At 44.5% G+C, this 21,321-nt stretch overlaps 1 protein-coding gene across 1 annotated transcript; it reads right to left on the reverse strand.

The window, feature by feature from the left end:
• Positions 1-488: 488 nt before the first annotated feature.
• Positions 489-12,196, reverse strand: ptchd1 (patched domain containing 1). Its single transcript, XM_084565597.1, has 4 exons — positions 11,834-12,196; positions 7,439-8,153; positions 2,793-3,502; positions 489-2,178 (listed from the first exon to the last, which is right to left on the reverse strand). The coding sequence occupies exons 1-4, from the start codon at positions 12,179-12,181 to the stop codon at positions 1,078-1,080; spliced, it is 2,874 nt and encodes a 957-aa protein (XP_084421723.1). The 5' UTR covers positions 12,182-12,196; the 3' UTR covers positions 489-1,077.
• Between the last annotated feature and the right edge of the window lie 9,125 nt (positions 12,197-21,321).

The raw sequence follows: 21,321 nt of genomic DNA on the forward strand, positions 1-21,321 counted from the left end.
GATGTTCATTAATGTGCACTGTCCCTATCAAATAAATAAATAAATAAAACAATAGTTTATGCAAATCCCACATAAAACTGCTCCAGTACGAGCTGTCAAGAGCTTTGGTGAGGACTGATCTGAACGCAGTGCGTAGTAGTACAGATGAAATACAAGAGTCAAGAGTCAAGTAAAAAAAAATATATAAAATTTCAATATACTGACCTTTTCATTTTTTTTTTTCAGGAGGAATTGTAGCTGAAGCTCAAATGTTAAGTGTCACGCATATTTATTGAATCTGTGTAGCTGCTCCATTTTAGTATTACATTTAGGAGTACTAAAGCAGCGTGGCTTGACTAAGGATGGTTTCCTGAAAAGGTCGGACTCATCATTATTACTCTAGCCTTTTCTCTTTTTTTTTTTTAACTGTTTGAAAACGTATGAGCAATTCACTTTTGTGTGTATCTCAAACACATTTTACTTTTCCACAGTACCACCACATACCACAAAACCACTGAAACCTAGGACCACGTTTCCTTATTTTGACTTTATTTGTCCAGCATTAAAGTAGAAATACTCGAGTCATACAGATGATTGCCTCATGTCATTGTAGCTGTATTTGTGCAACTTGATATGGCGAAAACAGATAGCATTAGCCAGGTAATGTGATTGGATCATAAGCAAGTTTTGGCAACGTGAAAAGTGTGGCACTTCCTCCTATCCTTGGATAAAGTCACGTCCAGGTTCATCCCTAATTTCTGACTGGGAATAAAACCTCATTCACATGCCACACAGCACTGGTAACAAGCAGGTTACCATGGATACACTGCACTGGAAACCTGCGTCTCTCTCTCTCTCTCTCTCTCTTCTTGTCATCATTAGCCTCTTCTCTCCTTTACGTGTTTGAATCTGTTTTCTCTTAACCTTCCTCTCTTACTTTTCTTCCTTTCTTTCCTCTGCCATTTTCGTCCTGTCTTCCAAAGTATCAGCATTCTTGTGGGCAGCACGCTCAGCGGCTGCTCGGACTACAATGAGCCAATTCCCAGCCGGCAGTCACTATGGAAACGCAGGAGCTGAGAAAACAACATCATCCCGTGCTCAGACAGTGGTGATCTGGTCGACCACTCTGGTGCTGTCGTTCATTTCAACACACTCCACCTCCTGTCTCTGGCCCTCTCCTCCGGGCCTGTGGCCCCGGGTCTTGGAGGGGGGCAGGAAGGTGAGGAGGGTGGGCAGGAAGGCCAGCGTGTGCAGGGCCGAGCAGCCGGCCGTGAGGGTGAGGCAGCGAAACAGTGTGTGCGTGAGGTTGGAGCGTACAGAGCCGACAGGCACAAGGGCGGCGCTGTAGCAGATGAGAGCCTGCAGGGAGGGAACCCCGTGTCTCTCCAGCGCCACTCTCACCCAGCGAGTCCTGCTCTCACCCCGACCTGAGGCAAAGCCGCAGAGGAGGGGGCCGCTACAGTCTGCCGAGTGCCCCAAAGCTGATATTAGACACAACACAGACATGCAGTCCAGCTCCACGCCCCATAAAGTCATAAAGCCCAACACTCCAAATTGGACGGAGAGCAGGGTAAGGCCCAGCCACACGGAGACCAGCGGCTCCATGACGGCCAGAGAGGACAGACCCAACAGGAAGAGCACCGCCAGCAGTGAGTGTCTGAGGGGGGAGCTGACCGCTGCAGCGTAGCGGTCCAGGTAGACAAAGGAGGGGTTAAAGATGAGGAAGCGAACGCGCGAGGTCAGTGACAGCCGTCGCAGCGTGTCCAGCAGCACTGACATCTCCTCCCGCTTGTTCTCCGTCGTCTTGGCGACCAGGAAGATGCGTGAAGCCGCCACGTCGGGCTCCTCGCCCTGGCCGCGCTCCGCGAATATGATGTCATCCGCAAAGTGGGCAAACTGCGGCTCGCGGAGGAAGGACTGGCGGAGCGTGCGGGTGAAGTTTTCCCGAGGCTGGCTTGTGGACTGGTTGCGGTCGGACAGGTAGTTCAGGTAGGCCTCCAGCCAGCTGATTCTCTGGAAGCCTTTGGCGTATTCAAGCAGGTCCCGCTGCACCGAGGCGTTCCAGTAGGGGGCGCTCTCGTAGATGTAGAACCCGATAACGGGCGAGTACGAGCTGAAGTAACGCTGCTGGGCACGGGTGTACAGCACTGTCGCTGTATCCATGGCAACAAGTGCACTCGGGTCAGAACCCTGGGTGACCTGTTGACAACAGAAACATAGTTGTGACACTTTAAACACAGATTGTGCGTCTTGTATCTAGTATAAATCATTACACAGGGGATAAAAAAAATTGTTGTTCATCTTGCTACCTCATATTAGTTGCCATAATAAAGTTAATGCAGATGGAAAACAAGCACAAATCTTCAAAGGTGGACTTTAACAATGAAACTACCCCTGACGCTGCGTACAATTTACTCTGAGTTAGAGTTACTCCAACGTGGGGCGACGGGTATTAGTTCTACATCGGTGTACGTCCATCTGGTGCAACGTGCCGGGAAACAAAGCAAGATAACGCCGTGATGCAGACAGCAACAACTATGACCGGTCTGAAAGTCACTTTCTCATCCACACCTCTCAGTGCTGAGGAAATTCACCATCCCTCAGACTCCTACACGCCACCTACTCAGAAGCTTCTCTCTTTTCTGGATTTCAGAGACTTTTAGTAATAGTCACTGCTGTTCAACATTTATTAGATCTATTTCCTACATGGGTTGCTCACTTTCAGTGATTAAACAGTGCTGACAATGCCAATGGAAACCTGTAAACAACATGTGCTCACTTGTGACTCCATTGTTGTGATGTGTGTGTCTCACCTGAAGGAAGCCCATCAGTCCAAAGGAGATGTAAACCAGATAAAGTAGAACCACAAAGGGTTTGACATAAGTGTTGGTGATCCAGTCTCCGTAGCAACGCCGCACACACCCCAGCAAGAGGTGCGAGTCCTGAGGATGAGGGTCGGTGCTTACCGTGCTTGAATGTGCGTGAGGGTGTGGATGTGCGTGCGTGGAGTTAGCCACGTGGCTGTGTCCGTGCACATCGGAGCTGTTTGTGGTGTGTGGGTGGGTGTGAGTTAGGTTAGGATTCGGCGTGTGAGCGTGAGCGACCCCTATTGGCGGGTTGGTTGTTTGGGCCTCATCCTGGTAACGAGTGTACATCAAACACCTGTACCAAGTGGGTTTAGAGTCCAGGCGGTCTGGTTTGGGGACGCGCCGGCAGAAGCAGCCGTGCCTGTAACCGGTCTCCAAGTAGCCCGTAAACACCAGACAGGAGCTGTAGAAGGACAAAATGTAAACATAGCTGACGGTGACGGCCAGGGCGGCGGTGCGGCAGAATAGCCGGACAGCCTCCATGTTGGTGAGCGGGGAGGCGGCCAGGCCCAGGGTCATCAGGTGGAGCATGGTGGAGCCGGAGAAACGCAGCATGACGTCCTCGAAGACGCTCGCCACGCGCTCCTTCACATGCTGGTCCTCCCGGGTTCGCCTCCATGATGAGAGCATCTCGAAGGATCCAAAGAGCCCGTGACCTGAGAAACAAAAAAACAAATGAGGATCCAGAGACGAAACCACAGAAATACACAGAAAGCAACAACTAGCAGCGAAGTAGGAGACGAAGGAATACTAATGTGATGACAAACCTTTGGAGGTGTGAAGTGGCCGAGTACCAACTTGAACTAACCTCAACTTTAAGGTGACAAAATACGGTCGATTGACACATAACTCAAACAACACATGTACCGCAGGTAAACAGCATCCACGAGTTTGCTTCCTACCACCAAATTCACCATGTTGATAGCAGGCTTAGAGAGTTGGATGAACCCGGATGGAGCTGCACCGGCACCAACGACATTTTATTTTCAAATAGCTCCGTCCATACACTATCAATATGTGTTATCCTGCTTGTTTCACTCTCACACATTTGGGGTGGGAAATATACAATACAAGATGGTTAGCAAGGCAACCAGAGCCTGGAACATCCACTAGCGACCAACTGTTAGCCACAAAAAATGAAGAATGACGAGCGAATCGCTTCATGTGTAGACGGGGCTTTACTGTTTTGGTTCGTTCTCATCCCTTTTCAGCTCTACTTAACAAATGACGCACTATCAGCCTCGCACCAAACAACAGAGGGACACGAGTAGCTGCACATTAGAGGATTTGGTGGAAGTTGGTGGAAACCAAACACAGAGCTAAAAGTAGAGTCAGTTTTACCCTTGTAACAAAGTCAGGTTGCACACAATAAGTGAGGACATACCGTATCAATGTTGTTTTTACTTCTTGCCCATAAATGACTTTAAAGTCACAAGACACAAGACCTAGCTCATGTCAAACCAACCTGAAATTCTCTAACTTGAATGTTTTGATTGCACCCTAGTAGCCTGAATCTATCCATTTTGATGAATCACAGCGGCGTCCAAGGGTGTGTAACGATAGATCTTCTTCGCGTAATGTCACACTTCAATGCAGTTTGAATTTGAGATGGACGAAATGATGGATAGAAGTCACTTTATCAACTCTGGTCGAGGATCTGGGCGACTGCTGCAAAAACACTGTATGAGAATGCAACTTAAGGGCATGAAGCCTCCTTCCTAAATACACTTACTATTTTAAGGCACGTCAGTGATATTTAAAGTTTTAATCAGTGCCCAGTGCAACAAGGTGCATGCATCCATCCATGCATAAGCTCACACCCAGTCTCATGTGCATGCACACAAATGTTCTTGTAAGCGCAGCAGATGGTTTTTGATGTGTGTGTTTTTTTTTTCTTCTTCAGTGGTTGCCATGACACCCGTGAGTCACCAGTGACACACATACCCCTCCTCCTCCTCCTCCTCCTCCTCCTCCATTGACCTCACCATGGCGAAACACCTAACACCTCAGGAGAGGCGAAACGTACCGACACTTGAGGCGCGGATGCATCAGAGAAAGTCTGCCGATCTGAGGTGTGTATGTGCTTTCATGTATTTATGTGTGTGTGTGAGAGAGAGAGAGAGAGAGAGAGAGAGAATGAGACACTGAATGACAGAGAGAGGTGGGAAGGTTAATGTGGAGAGAAGACGAGAGCAAAAAAGAGAGTCTCGAGAAAGCACTTAGCCAACGATTTTGATATTTACCAGCCTGACACAGACACACACATTCAGGCACTAACACATGAAAAAAATAAATAAAAAACACTCCAGGATGTTTCCTTTTGCTGAAACAGCGTCAGAGACATTTCTTGTTGAGTCTCACCAACTGTCCAAAATCTAAAACTAAATTATAAAACGGGAAAAACGACATCCCATCAGAGGAGAAACTAAAATGGCATCTTTGGAAAGGTTGCAGATTATAACCATTAATTCTTCAAATCAATATTATACTCGAAATGACTCGTAATGTGGTTATTGTGTTCAGCCGTTTCCTGAAAGTCGGCCCCATGCATCTAAAGAAATGGTTGTTGCTAATGGGGTTAGGAAATGGCCATTCCAGGTGGGTAATGTCTAGGCTGCAACAAGTACACAGTCGACCTGACGCACGCTGCTCACATGCTCTCCACCTCCTCTTCCTCCACCGCTAAGACAAAGGTGCAGAGTGCAAAGTTAGGCATGGCCCACAGAGCCACACTAACCACATTAATGGCTATTATCATCAACACAGCACTTTCAAATAACCCAGAATTATCCTTTAACGTCATCACTTCTATCACCCTCCTTTGTGCACAATCTCACACCTGGTGAGTTAATGGAGCATCGCCTCGTGAACGCGTCTCCAGCTTTTCAACTGAACAAGTCCTGGGTGAGACCGTCTTTTGTCTGGAGAAGATAAAGAGTCTGTCGCCGCTTTTTGAAACATTAAATATAGTTCAATTCTCCCAGTTCTTAATCCGATCTTTCTCTGCAGCTCTGCCACATCGTTTCCTCTCTCACCTCACACTTCCACCCACATTTTTTTCTGTCTGCCCACTTGCATTCTGAAAAGATCCTCCTCCCTGCCTGCCTGTCTCGGGTCAAACTACAGTTTAACTTAATTTTCTGCTAAGAGATTCCTTATCTCATTTTGAAGGGATATTTCATAGAACCCATTCCCCGTCTCTTCCGTTTGTCTGTTAACTCTGCAGTTATTCGACTCCAGCCCTTCCTCTCCTCCTGTGTCTGTCTCCTCTTAATCCGTCTCTTTTTCTCATCTTTGTCGAACAAAAAAAAAAAAAGATATCTGTACCAGTGGTAAGATGTCAGGCTTCCACCACGCTTGTGCACACAAAACATGTACTGCTCTATCACACACCTGGTGGTCAAAAACTCCACAGTGCACCTTTAAGCCCTTTCACAGAGTTAAACCATGTCTTCATACATTCAAACTGGGCCCTTGTGAACTGCAGTCATGCATGCTGCAATATGTAATCATCAAAGGATAAATGGTGGATTTAGCTTCATTCATACATATCCAGTGCCGTTAGCGCCTGTTGCACCCAAGGTTTCTTTATTGAAAGGCTTTATTGTTTTGTAACAATAAGGCAAATAATTAACAACCTTGGACTCCTTGGGAGAACTTTGAAACACAGCAAGTCTCTGTGTCCCCATCACCAAACAGAAGTGACGTTTAAAAGGCAAAATGCACAAATTGACATCTACAATTCAGTCTATAAATTAGAGATTAAATAACAGCCTGATATCAGTGGATAATGAACCTGTTCCAAAAATTCTCAACAGCAACTGTACCACATTTGATGCGACAGTAACAAATACTGCATCCATTTTAATTTCAACAGTACTCCTAGGCCGCCTTCTCATTGAATGTGCTACGCTCTGTGGCGGTGGGCTGCAGATTAATTAGATTTAGTGTTTAATCATGTAGTTACTTTAATACAAACCATAATGTTTCCGTAAAATGAAACGAGTATTGTTTGTTCCCCAACTTAACCAATTTTAGAAGAATCTTCACTGATCATATCATTTACTTTGTACAGAAATTATGAACAGCATACAGTACCTTGTTCAATTTGGATGGCTTTTGAGAATAAAACTGTGTAAAACCTCTGGATTTATTCCAGCCTCTAGCTGCTGCAGCTTAAAAACGGACCTTTTAGTTCTGGTTTTTGTCACACATCAGAAAATCTGCTGTTCGTGCTGTCATCCACCCCCTCAGTAAGGCGAGTTCATACCCTAAGAGTATGTCAGTCATTTTGATGATGTCTCCACTTTGAAATGGCCTTCTGCCTGAGGCAGGCCTCTGCAACATCCACCACAACACGTACACAAAGCAAATGGTAAAAACAGATATAAAAGCGATGGCAGTGTTCATTGTGGCTTCCACCTGCCATTGAGTAGAATCAGCTTTCTTTGATTTCTCTAAACTTTTATCCGTTGTTGTTAAGACTGTGCTCAACTTCCGTAACTTCAGAGAACTTCCGAAACTCAAAAGGCATTTACCTATATGCTGTGTATTCGTTAAGTCAAGATCAAATATATCAGCTTTAAACCTACCAAGCATGACGAAAGGGATGCCCAGGTATGTGGAGTTGTAGGTGGCCCCGGTCAGGTTGAGTATCCCAGCAGCAGTGAGGCCTGATAGTGTGATTGACAGCAGAGCCAGCAGTCCCAGCCAAGGTTTGGACCTCACGCAGTCCCTCATAGAGCAGCAGAAGATGGCCAGCACACCACATACTCCCAAGCTGGCCAACAGGGGGCGACGTGCCAGCACAGAGGAGAACTGGAAGTCTGTCCTCAGAGATGAAGAAGTGGAAGGGTACAACCCCAGCTTTGGATGGAGCGCTGCAAAGTGTTGCAGCTCAGCACAGAAGGCCTTCTCCCACTGACTGGCCACCCTGTCCATCAGGCCACCTCTGGCTTGGAGGTAGTAGGTGAGCTGCAACGCCCTGGCAGAACGGACGCCTTCGCCCCTGGCTCCTGTCCCCTGAGCTCGCACTGCCCCGCTGGGACCCCAGCCCTGCACACCACCAAGCTGGTGGCCGATGTACGCCTGCCGCCCGTCTACAAGCTGTGTTATCGGGTACCGCAGGACTGGGATGGATCGATTAGAAGTGCGAGCCGACTGGATCTCCTCCATGGCACGGATAATGTCATCAATGATGCAGACGTTCTTGTCGTCGGGGAGACAGAGGTAGGAGAAGGAGTAGTTGAAGCTGTTGAAGCCCGTGGCTGGGACCGTGACCTGCATCTGGTAGATCCGCCTGTGGAGCTATAAGCAGATAAAACAAGAGAGAAGGGATGTATTTACTGACGCTCACTGTGGCTAATTCTGCCGGGATGAAGAGGAAAAAGTTTCTCTCTGAAGCACAGAAAAACTCTGGAGTGTGAGTGGCTCATTTGCCAACATTGTGTCCTGTTTGTGTGAATAAGAGGGCGAGATGTGTGGGGGTGTATGTATGTGTTTGTCTTACTCAACTGAGTAACAATACTTGTCTCAGAGTCCTCCTCTGTTTCTATGGCGAGAGGACAACAGTGCCAACATCCACAGTATTGGTTTCTAAGCAACAGGCCTGATGCCAGTCTCTGCCACCATGAACACAGGCAGAGCTGTCTCCCATCTCAGAGTGCTGCATTAGCTTGAGAGTATTGTAATGCAATGGTTTTGTTAACAAAGTTACTTCCTTGCACCCACCCAAGATTCGTTGTAAGATATTTCACTGCAATGCCCTGGCAGAGATATATTCACTTATACCGAAATAAATAAATAAATTAATAATGGTAAAAGTCAGGGGGGCCATCAAACCCATTTGAATTTATCCTCTGGAAGCCAAGAATATCTGCACCAAAATGTGTGCAACAAACATCTGGTAGATGTTGAGATATTTAACCTGATATGTAAAAACTTTGACCTGCCGGTGGAACTAAATAAAAAGTTAAAGGATCACCAAAGTCCTTTCATCCTCTGGGAATCATGAATGTCTTCACCCAGACTTATAAAAATCCATCGCACAGTCATAAAGATACTTCTCTATCAAAGTAGTGGCTCACAACTGTCATAGTAAAACATCCATACAGTCAGGGTTAGAAATTAGGTTTCTTCCTCCAAATTAGGGCGGGGCTTAAAAGATCTGATATAGATTCATAAAATCTTTGGATCAATGTCATTTTGCACAAGAAATCATGCGAGGCAGCACAAGGAGATTAGTCCACGCTTCAACCCTGGTGTGAAAAAGCTGATTGGATTTGAACAGTATAATGATGAAGATGGGCTGGACAGAAGCAAAGATGTGTTTCATAGAGGTAAAATGCTGTAGAAATACCACAAATCTCTGGACAACATTATTCATTCAATCATTCTTCTTCTGTAACCGCTTCTCCTGTGAAGGGTCATGGGGGGCTGGAGCCTATCCCAGCGGTCACTGGGCGAGAGGCGGAGTACACCCTGGACAGAATCACCAATTTAGAATCACCAGCGTGTCTTTGGACGGTGGGAGGAAGCCGGAGTACCCGGAGCGAATCCACGCAGACACAGGGAGAACATGCAAACTCCCAGAGAGGCCCCAGTCGGCCGATGGATTCGAACCAGAACCTTCAGTGCTAACCAGCACACCACTGCTCCACCCCATGACAACATTAGTGATGGAAAAATCTCCATTGCTTCTAAATTTCCTCTAAATTAATTGATACTGAATCAAACTGAGAGCTTGTACTGATAGGGATCCTACTCCATATCAAAGAGCAGGAGTAACTAGATTGATCTAGGCTGACTATTTTGCAGTTGTAAAAGACGCTGTCAACAGAGAACCAACATATTTGCCAACAAAGGCTTAAATACTCAATGCAGTCAATGGGTGTGACTCACAAGTCCTACTCCCGTTGCATGTGGAAATCCTGTCTAGTCCTTTCTCTCACTATTGCTGTTATCGCTCTCTCCGCCAACACTCACTGTACCGTAGCTTAGTGCGTGCAACAAGTTCAGGTTCATTCTCAAAGGGAGAGGCTTCTGTAAGTGAAAGTAGGCAGGCCGAGAGCAAGCAGAGACACACACGCACCAAAAAAAGACATACTACAGCGCTCTGTTTTTTGCACCATCCCGTTTCCCTCTGTTGCAGCTTGTTGGCAGTAAATGATGCACAGCCCCGAACAAGCCTACCTCTAACCGTGGCAGTCCTCTGCGGACCAACACTGTATTCCAGGTTTACTGTAAATAAAGTGGGTCACAGGAGAAGCAATGCACGGCAAACACAGTCTGCACAATGGATCTCAGTGCCTCAGCATGCTCTAATTACAGCCTCATAACCTCAAGAAATCATTTAGCTAATTTCTCCAGTGGTGCCAAACTACTACTCGTAACTCCATTTAGGAATATATCCGCATGGAGACAGAGGCCTCCAGTCACCGGGATGATCTGCTTCATAACCGTAAAGGTTGTCAGGGTAATTTGATGTGAGGCTGTGTTGTTCAGTTTAATGACTATAAATCACTGAGAATGAGAAGGATGACAGCCTCCGTGTGTTCACTGCACCCGCAGATACTGACCTCTGCCTCCGTGTGTGGTTCTGAGTGAGGGTTTGTTTTCAAAGATGGATCCTGCATCATTCTTAGGTGGATGGACTGTGATTTTAAGGGCGTAGGAGTTCATTGTTAAATGCTTTAACCCGCCTGCATTGTGTTTTTAGTTGGCATTTGCCAGTAAGAACCACACTTTAAAATTTTCAAATTTGGTCGACTACAGCTTGAATTTTTTTTTTATATGGAGGGTTGTAATGTTTGAACAGTTTGTACTGTGTAATTTAATTTTAGCAGTTTGGTCATGGTAATAGGTCATGCTGTTACTTTGCATTAGTTTTCTTTCTTGTACTGGTATATTTGTCAATGAAAAAACAGCTTAGTTCATTAGGTACGCTAGTGAAGAAGAAATGCACTCTGATATAACGGTCCTGCATTAAATCTCCCTTCATGACTGTTGTAATGTTTATTTGATGTTGAAGCGGCATAAGAACGGTGGCAACTCAACTGTATGGTGATTTTTGGAGGATGTAGTTTGTGGTGCTGTGAAACTGGACTGAATTAAAAGTGCTTCTGTTATTTAGCGTAGCCCACTAACTAGGCTAAATAACAAGGGGTGGCCAAAATAATAGAAACGTGTGCTGGTGCGACTCAATTCAGTACGAACCACACGAACTAAAGCCTCCAAAATGACAAAACACAATTGAATCAACATTCTTCTCAGTTATTTTAAACTAATGCTAAAATATATAACCTCTGTGAAGAGAAAATTTAGTTTAGGACTGTTTTCTCTAGCGTACCTAATGAACTGGCAAGTGAGTGTATGTCTGCATGTGTATATAGACGTATATATATTTCTGATATGATCCTGGGGCTTTCTTCAAATTATCCGCAAACGCTAGCCACAAAAAAAAGATAATAAAGAGTATTTGAAAATATGAATATTTAAGTAAAGTAAGTGAATGTTTTTACAGTGTAAAGAGACTGAATTGTATTGTACTGTACCCACACATGTTGCTATTATTCACCATCTTATTCGGTGGGCTAGGCTAAATGACAGGAACAATTTTAGGACATCAGCTGAATTATAACAGTCGCGAACATTTAGTGCAGTAATGTATTTGTTTTTACTAGTGTACCTAATGAAGCGGCTGGTGCACACATATGTATACATTTATATACATTTGTCTTATCTTTTTAGTGCATTCCTTAAATTAGTCTCAAAATGAAAAAATAAAAAAACAACAAACAATAAAGAGTATTTGAATATATGATTATTTAAATAAAGTAAGTGAATGTTTTTACAGTGTAAAGAGACAGAGTGTGGACCTGGGATGCAGCTTTAGCCTCATAAATATTCACCCTATGTAACTGGTATTTGCTTTAATCCTTATCAATATTAAAACGTATATTGTTTTAAATGATAAAACTTGTGCATACCTTTAGTATGGTGTCCAGGTGAACCGGGTCCAGCACGCTCCCCTTCCGGGTGGTGACAATCACGCGCCCGTAGCGACCCGGCGTCTGCAGGTCCGAGTAGAGCGCGTGCTTGGAGCGGTTGACGGGGAACAGGCTGCCCACCAGGTTCCCCTCTATCTTGGCCAGGCTGTGCTTGGGCGCGAGCAGGCTCTCCACGTCCTCCTCCACGCGGTACCGGCTGAAGCTGGCGCCCAGCAGGATGGAGAGGAGCACGGGCGCCGAGGCGAAGAACACCGGGTGGCTGGCGACGAACCGGCCGAGCGCGTGGAAGGAGGTCCTCAGGCCCGCGTGCAACACCTGGCGCAGCATCCTAGCGCGCGGCCGCGGCTCGAGCCTCTCCCACCGACCAGAAAGCCGCGGAGCTCTGCCGTGCATCAGGGGCTGCCGGACGCATCGGTGGGCTCCGTCGCGCTCCGTTTGGAGTGGTGGTGACGACGCCGGGTGTTGACGGGATCTGTGCCCCGCAGCGGGAGGTCACCAGCACCGGAGAAACCAACCCTCCTCCACCACCGGTCACAGGTGCGTGCTTTTCCCTCGGGTTCTCTCATCCACTGTGGGAACAAAAAACTGCGAAATGAGCAGGCATTTCTCTGCTCTGCGGTTAGAAAGCACACCGACAGGCTACTTTACATTTAACGGACACTTCCCCGCTGCGTCCAGTGCCTTCTGCAAACTGTGCGCAACAGCAAAAAAAATAAAAAAAATCACAAATAGACTTGTTAAGCTTCTCCTAAAAACTGTCCCAGTAGTTGTGATGGTGCAGGTTGCAGAGAAGACGCACTGTAGTTGCGCTACACTGAAACCAGGCAGTACATACCTACAGAAGAGAGCGGGGGACCGACCCGGCGATGACGGAGATCTTCAAGACGCATTTAGACCAAGATGTATTCCTGCCGGCTGTCCGTGCGCACAGCTCCACCCTGCATCACCAAGTCACCAAACAACCTGATGGGTGGTCGAGGTGAGAGTCGCAGCGACTGTGTGCGAGCACTGGGAATGCCGGTCAGCACCAAACTGGCTTTCCTCTGCGGCAGAAGGTTTCCTGTCGTCTTGTCTTCTCCTCCCCTCATCTCCCCGGTGCTTCTTTGGCGGAGCCCCCCTGCTCATCCTCCACTAATTACCGGCTTTCAAACCGGAGACTTGCCTTTCTCCCTCTTTTTGCACCGCCCTCCTCACCACCCCGCACCAAGCCCCCCTGTTTTTTTTTTTTTGTTTTTTTTTTTTCTGCCCCGCCTCTCGCCATTCCGTTTCCGCGCCGCTACGATGCAGGGAAACGAACACACTTGTGTGCTGCGAAGGTTTCTAGGAATTCAGCACATTTAAAAAGTGTTTGTAGTGACGTTAATTTTACTACACTGGCGTCATGGTTGATTACAGTCACAGAAAAGTAGTGTTGCTCTGTGAACAGAATACTAATGTCATCTTCAGTGTTGGGATGCTCTCAGGATTGACTCTTTCTCTTTTTTTCTGTCTCTTTCCTGCAGGATAAAATATTTTATTTATTTTTTTTGTGGCACATGACAGGTGCCACCTTTCTAATTTTCTATATATATATATAAATACTGCTGTGACACACTGTACATGTCCATAGCCTGGCTGCAGATGCATAAAGCATCTCTTAGTTGCTGTTGTGTAGCCCGTTGCCACGGAAACCAGACAAATTACTGTCTTTTTTTATTTATTTATTTATTTTTATTTTTTTTGCAAGCCCGATCGTTTCTATGGCAATGATGATGCCTCCCATCCCCCCGCCAAAACACACAGATGCACAGCGGTGTACCGACACACACACACTCTCCGTCACACACACACCTGCTGACTCCCAATCTGCTGATGGTGTGGAGGTGTCTGATCCGGTGACATTAAAAACAAAAGAGACTCAGAGACTCAGGGCGGGAGAGAGAGAGAGACCAGGGCCAGGAGGAGATGTGGAGACAATAATGAGTGCAGACAGACCAGCGATCGCTCTCCTCTTGTCTGTGGGTCTTTGTATTTAAATCAGTGAAACCAAATAGCCAACCAGGCTTTGCTCTGCCTGCATGGGACCACTAATGTGTTCCTTCCTCTCTCCAGATATCATCAACCGAGGCTGTTCGGATTAAAAACTGTTTACTACTCGTCGTCTTTGGACTCACTTCCACAGTAACCACATGAAACTCAGAAAAAAAAAAAATGTTATAGTTGGAAATATCCACATCATTGTAATCTGTTTGATAAAGGCACAAAGTCAAGTCACATACATGCATCTTTGTTACGCAATGGTAATTAGCTGATATAATGGATCTACTTAATTAAGATGATGTGGTTAACTTGAGAGGAATCTATAAAAGGGCTCTGCCATATTTCCTCCAGGTCTCCACAAAAGGTTTTTAGTTCCCGGTAATGAATATACCCACACTTCTTCTTTCAGACACTACGGAAAAGCAATACACTGTTTAAGGAAATTAAAAATGGAAAAGCGGTTACTGAAAACTGCGTAACACAGCAAAGACAGAAGATATCGGGACAGAACATAATGTCACGACCCAGCTCTGCTAGGGAAAGATAGGAGCAACACTGAAATAGATGATAGTGGAGAAGAGAAGAGAAGAGAAGAGAAGTGCAAAGGCTGTGCAAGTGGGTGTGGACAAATTCAACAAGTTAGTAAAACAGAACTCCCTACCCAAAACCAAAACACAACAAAGCAACACCCCATTCCTAAGTGTGTGTATACAAATTAACTACAACCAAGTGTGAGGGTGTTTAAACGCGTGGTCCAGCTCTACGGCCATAAAACAAGTACCTGCAGTCAGAACATTTTAAACAGTCACTTTACAAGAGAGCTCAGGTACCGCTTAACGACAACAACAAGCATGGATCAAGAAATGCCATACCAATACCAATACCACTGAGTGATTTTGTTTCAGATAGAGTTACTAGCTACGTATGAAACTAACTGTAGTGCTGGTGTCTTGTCTTCCCCATTTGCATCGTGGTTTGGGTCTGCCCACGATGCACATGAGGATGGACATCTCTCTGGCTTAAAGGTCCCGTAGGCAGGATTGCGAAGATCCAGGACTTAGCCAAAAAATTTTAACATCGACAACTTCTCAGTCCCTCCCCCCTTTCCGCTAAAGCCCAAAACGGTCTCCCAAGCCCCTCCCCCCACAAGGGAGAGCTGCATGACGAACGATACAGCGCGTGCATATTGGCCCTGGATTACTGTGCACGAGCAGAGAACCGAGAGAGAGCGAGCAAACAAACTGGCATGGAACACACCGACGTAAGAACAACAAAATAGTTTTTATAATACCCTTCGTTATTGCTAAATAATTTGACCTAAAGTACAACGATACGCTATGAAATGCGTGTGCATGAGCAGTGATTGACACTCTGTTAGATACACCCCTGGGCTTGACTGGTGCATCTGAATATGGAGCGCTGGATGTCTTGCAAATCGCACTACAGGCTCTAGGTGGGGCCAGAGGAGCCGAATTTTTTTTAAAATGACCTGCTTCATGCAATTATACTTGAACATAGGGTCAGTTTCAGCAAATATGACAGAAAGTTAGTTTTATAAGGCTTTCCTACTGCACCTTTAACGTGTGTGCCGACAGTACATGCTCTTACTGTAGAAATCAATTACTTTTTCCTGGGCGTAGCTGCATCTAGTCATAGTTTAGATGGCAAAAAATAATATTTTCAGATCCAAATTGATCTTGGTTTGACAGATATATATCAATTCATAAAATCCTCTGATTGATTTTTTTAAATATACGCCATTTCCTGCATCTTCTCGTTATAAATCTTGTGAGACAGCAGAATAGCATTACTCTACGTGTGCGGAAGATCCAAAACATAACATAACACATGACATAAGCTACAACCCTGAGAGCACCGTCAGGGCAGAAAGCTGTAAGTATGATGAAAGAGAAGAGCTGGACAAAAGTAAAGCCATATGCAAGATGCGAGACTTCAGGTAAAATATTGCGGAAATGCCACAAATCTCTGGAACTAATTGAATCAGGACTTGGTGAAGCAGAATCAAACTGATTTAGGAAGAAATATAAGCAGCGATGTCCAAATTAGTTTTGGGGCCGATTGAGGCTTTTTTTTTTTTTTTTTTAAGAGCTCAGATTCATACTGGGCTTCAGTCAATCCTGATCTTTAGTAGTTATTTGACTTAGGTCTGCTACAAAACAAAACCATGTCCCTGTACCGTCAGAATGTCTTCTTCTGTTTTAGTGGCAGTTAGCTATAGCATCAAATCTGCCAAAATAACAAAGAAGAAGATGTCCCCTACAAACAAAAATCACAAAATGGCATACGTCCAATGCACTCAGGCAAAGGCTGCACCGAAACAACAACAACAAACAGTGAATCAAATGTTTAAAAGAAAAGAAATCTTCTTCGAGACAGAGTCAAGGCAAAACATATTACAGAGAGGGTTACAGAGTTTATGGCATTGGATAACCAGACTATTTCTGTCGAAGAGAATCCAAGGTACGAGCTACCCTGTGGACACGATATTAACTTTGGCTGCCACATTTATTGGACCTAATTCAGTTTCATGGTGCACACATGCATGATCTAGGAGAAAACAAGATAAGAAAAGCCTTTATGTATCTCCAGGGGCAGGAAATTTTGTTAATTAAAGATTGTATCGGGACTCGGATTGGCCGATACTCAATGTGATGACTGGTATCACATCAGCGGGCAAATAAAAATTGATCGGGGCATCCCTAGCTTACTCTCCCCTGAGGAGGTTCAAGTCCAGACTACGGCAGAGAGTTCACAGTACGTTCACTGTCGTAGATCCGATGGAGAAGCATTAATGTAATTGTGTTGTTTTTCAAAATGTGACCAATTAATCAGCATCATAAACACTGAAGGTAGTAAATGGAAAAGCTCATTAAAACTTATCTCAAGAAATATCTAGTGCCGCGCTATGTAAATCCAACTGCAGGTGAACCGACCTGCTGACAAAAACCACCATCCCACGGCTGCCGTTTCCTCGAAGAGGTCCAGCAAAAACTGTAAAAATAGAAAAAAAAAACATCTGCGTACATGTTCTAATCCTTTATTCAATTAAGCTGCAATTAGCCTTTAATCCCCATTAGCCAGCCAGCAAGAGACGAGCGGTGAAGGAATGAGTGAGTAAGCGTCTCCCCGGGGAGGAAGGAGCAGAGCAGAAAATGAAAGACTGCAGAGATAGAGGTGCCTCGGGGCAGTTTCTGATAACAAAAGTCCTAATTAGTGTCGCTAAATGATTTATAGAAATCAGAATAGTGCGCGTGAGGGATAGAAAGAGGAAGGTGGAGAGAATTAGCTTTTTTTTTTCCTTTTTTTTCCCTGGCAGGCTATTTTCTGAACCCACGAAGTTGAAAGAGGGAAAATCCTCCAGGGGTTGAAAAGTGCAGCCAACAAATACACACTTTAACACACACAAGATGGACAGATGAGGGGAATGGCAGAGGCAGCAAAGGGGAGAGCACCCCTTAGGACTTTGCCGTCGACACGCTGTCATTTTGTGTCCACATTTCATTTGCTTGCGTGTTTGTCCATCTCCCCCTCCATTATTAAAGAGAGCTATATGGACGCAGAGCAGATATCTATGAATAAGGCTCCTCGTCGGGTCCATACTCGCCGGCCCTCCTCCTCCTCTTCCTCCCACCCTCTCATCCCCCAATCCATCTGTTTTGGTGGAGACCATCCATTAATAAAGAGTCTGTCCTTTCATTTCTATTTCCCCTCCATCTGTATTATTTATTTACCCATCTATCCCCAGATACGGTTGTCAGATCGGGACGAAGCGGATCCACTGTCCTTTAAAAACAAGGAAAAAATGGACTCATTGTGAGAAAAGTTGCCTCCAAAATGAGAGGAAACTATTGTAGTTTATAAGTAAATCCTTAAAACTGCCACAGTCACATTTAGTGCAGCCTCTAATTTAAATTTGCTGACTGTGTGTGTTACAGCTGCTGAGTCAATTCAAATGCTGCTAACCTGATTAGAGGAGGTTTTACAGTCCTGCCTGGGAAAAGTCATTAAGTAATGATTGCAATAAGTCAAAAGAAAATGCAGCTGAAGATTTTTTTTTTTTCTCCTTGAAAACGTTAATAACTACAAATAAGTACTCACATAAAACCTTTTTTTTCTCCTTGAAACATTTTAATGTATATTTGAATTAATGTAGTCAATTAGGAGTTCACGCAGGTTCCGTCCATCACTCAGACATAAAGATTTAACTGCTCTCCTTCAAAACAGTCCAAGTATAATTGATATTTCTTTAATACATGACTAATGCCTAATATTCACCTCTTTTTTCTTTTTTTTTTTAAACCAATTTAAACTGTGTTGGCACAGAGATTCATTCAGTTTCTACTGTATATGCAGCAGAATTTTACTTCATAATACATTCAGCAGCACTTTATCTTCAATTTATATGCTATGTTCACACTACAAACGACGAGGCGTGGCCAGCTACATTGTCACAGACTCACCACTGAAACTTAAATTCGTATTTGTTTAGGACTTTGACCACCTAGATTGGTTACGCCAGGTGTAGCCTATCCTAAAAGGCAATGCCAACCACAGCTACTCACATCTAGCTACTATGAAACCATTTAACGCGTTACCTGATAGACCTATGGCTCGCCAAACGTCTTCTAATTTATTTTTATTTTTACCAATTTGTTCGTAAATTACGTTATAAGTAAAGTTACACAAAAAGGAGTTCTTCTCTATCGGACACTTAGCACCCCTGGTTAATATAGTTTGAGTGTCATTAAGGGCTGGGTATGATGGGAAAACACCCGGTGCGTACTTTGGGTTTGTCTCAAATCAGCATTAAAAGGTAATCGGGGAGAAAAACCAAAAAAAAAACAGCTAAATGATCCCAAACCAGCCCGAATTTTGTTCGCCTGCCCAACTCTATTTTAAAATAAAAGTCAGAACGGACAAATTGGGAGTGAAACTGCCCAATTTGGTGGAATACCTATGCTCAAGCCGGTGAAACAAACACATATGATTGGTTGGTGCGTCACCACATCATTGGAGCACTGGAAAAAGTTAAGGCCAGCACAGCTTTGATATGTTGCACCTGTCAAGTGTCGGGCCATCAGTTTGTAGCTTCAGCCGTGTCCCGGTTGTCCCAAGAACAAGGTTGAAGCACAGTTCTCAGCTGCAACCCCCAAACTCTGGAAACAGTTTGCCTGTGTATATTAAGGTAGGCCCCTTTGAGACACTGCCTGTTTTTAAATCCCATCCCAAAACATATTTTTTTATCCTTTGGCGTTAAGTTCAAGTGGAGAGCTGCTCTTTTTATAATGTTTTATAGTGTTTATAGTTTAAAGTTTATAGTGTTTGCATGCGTTGACTACTTTTGTACAGCTTTTTGGTTCTTCACCGTTTTTAAATGCGCTTTACAATTAAACTGACATCAGCAATGACATCAACACTTGTGACCGTAAAATCAAAACAATGAGCTGAAAGACAATAAAATATTCTGCAGAGCTGAGTTGCACTGTGGCATTTTGCCTTGCACATAGAAGTCACAGCTTTTTTATATACCCACATATGTTTCATACTGTCTGTAGAATCAGGGGGCGTTCATGCAAAAAGTCCTGCAAAGAGGCTGAACCAGTGTCACTAAAGATGTCTTATAGCTGTGCTGCAAAGCTTTACAGGTCTGAGAAAGAACTGTATTGTACGTATGGCTATTGGACTTGTGATTTTCTTTCTTTCTTTGAGTTTTAGGCCCTTTTACTGCCACCACGGTCTCTCATAAAGGGATCGTACCTTTGAACTTGACATCTTTCAACATATTCAGAGAAAAACAGCATAAAGACAGAAGTGAAGCGAAGCAGCCACCTGAGAATTAATTTCTGTGAGTCATTTGATCCACTGATGGTGCAAACACTAGATTAACCTAACAAGCTACTGGAACAAATTTGTTTTCCGCAGAATTTTTAAAATCCTTTTAAATAAAAATATTTTGTCATTTACTTTTTCTTCCTCAATTTTGTGAAAAACTTAAAAAAATGTAATCGCCCACATAATGCTGTGGGCTTCAGCTCAAGACAAGCCTCTCAGTTTGAGTGGGCATTTCCATCATCTCCAGTTTCCTCCGTCTATAAATCTTTATCCTCTCTGCTATTTCTGTCCATTGCAGCATCCTCCTGGTGGTCAGCAGCGTTTATAATTTCTAAATGTCATTTGGACATTAGCGCATGAGGCCAGGCAGGATGCAGTAAGTGGGGGTAAGTGATGGAAGAGGGCGGTCATGAGGAGGGGCACTGGAGGAAAAATACAGTAAAGTCATCCTCAGGGCCTCTTACCGACTCAAAGATTTGATTATAGTTACCAGCCAGAAACATAGACGGCTGATGCAGACAGATGCAGAAAAAAAGCTGCTTCTCTGTCACAATCGGTGGAGAAGTAGCCAGAAAAGGATAAAGACTGAGGCAGCTGGATTGCCACAAGCTTGATAAAAGTACTGGGAGATGCCCGATGACTTCAGCGGTGCCTGAGGGAAACCTGATTAACTAGAAGGTCAGAGTATGATCTGTGAGAAGAGCTATTTTCACCTCTCAGAGGGCTCCATTTAGCCTGTGCCACCTCAAAAAAGGCCTCGAGCATGTTTTCCCTGCCCTCTACTGGACAGAAACAGTATTGCATGACTCGAGTAACCCAACAAGATAAAGTGTAATCTGTGCATACATGTTCGATTTCTCTGACTGTTGGGATCATTTACCACCGCTGTCATCAACTCCACTTAAGGATAATATAGTAGACACCAAATCTAGATGTTTGTTTTCTGGCGTGGGCATCAGACGCTGTTTGAGCCTCTGGGAGCAGAAATAGCTGGAGCTGACGTTGTCACAAAGTGACACCACTCAAAAGCCTTTTACCGCTGGATTTAACAATTCAGCAGGGTTTATATAATGGAGGAGAAGGTTGACTAATGCAGGGTATTATACTGTATGTCCAGACTTAGTGATTTTCTTTAAACTCAGATTTGAATGTCTCTTTTTTGCAAGAGACAACACATTCGAACCCAATCGTAAATTAGTCGTTTTGGGTTTCACACAACAAACTGCCTCCACTACTTTTTTTTCTCAGTGATTCTTAAGTTAAATCATTGCCCACCTCCGACTTGATTTACTCAGTAGATTGGTGTGGTCGTGTTATTCATGGAGCGGACCCAGGTGACAAATCAGCAGTTTAACGACCCTAGATGTCATTTTTACACTGGCCGTTAAAGGAGATTTATCACAATTCAATTAAGTAATGGGGCTAAGTCAGGCAGGCGCTCATTATAAACTGCTCTACCAGCAGAGATCAGGGATGTCTGTGAGGTCTCTGGTCTCCATAGGGGAATCAGGCGATACAAATCAAATAATAATAACCCAAATCAAGTCATGTTATTAAAACACACGGAATATACATATATATATATATATATGTAT

The sequence above is a fragment of the Chelon labrosus genome (assembly GCF_963514085.1).
Source record: "Chelon labrosus genome assembly, chromosome: 18".
Classification (NCBI taxonomy): Eukaryota; Metazoa; Chordata; class Actinopteri; order Mugiliformes; family Mugilidae; genus Chelon; species Chelon labrosus.

Coding starts and splice junctions, on each gene's coding strand:
- ptchd1 (XM_084565597.1), bottom strand. CDS start 12,181: ATGCTGCGCCAGGTGTTGCACGCGGGCCTGAGGACCTCCTTCCACGCG. Junction 3,503..7,438: donor CATCCCTTTCGTCATGCTTG/GTAGGTTTAAAG, acceptor TTTGTTTCTCAG/GTCACGGGCTCTTTGGATCC. Junction 2,179..2,792: donor GACTGATGGGCTTCCTTCAG/GTGAGACACACA, acceptor TGTTGTCAACAG/GTCACCCAGGGTTCTGACCC.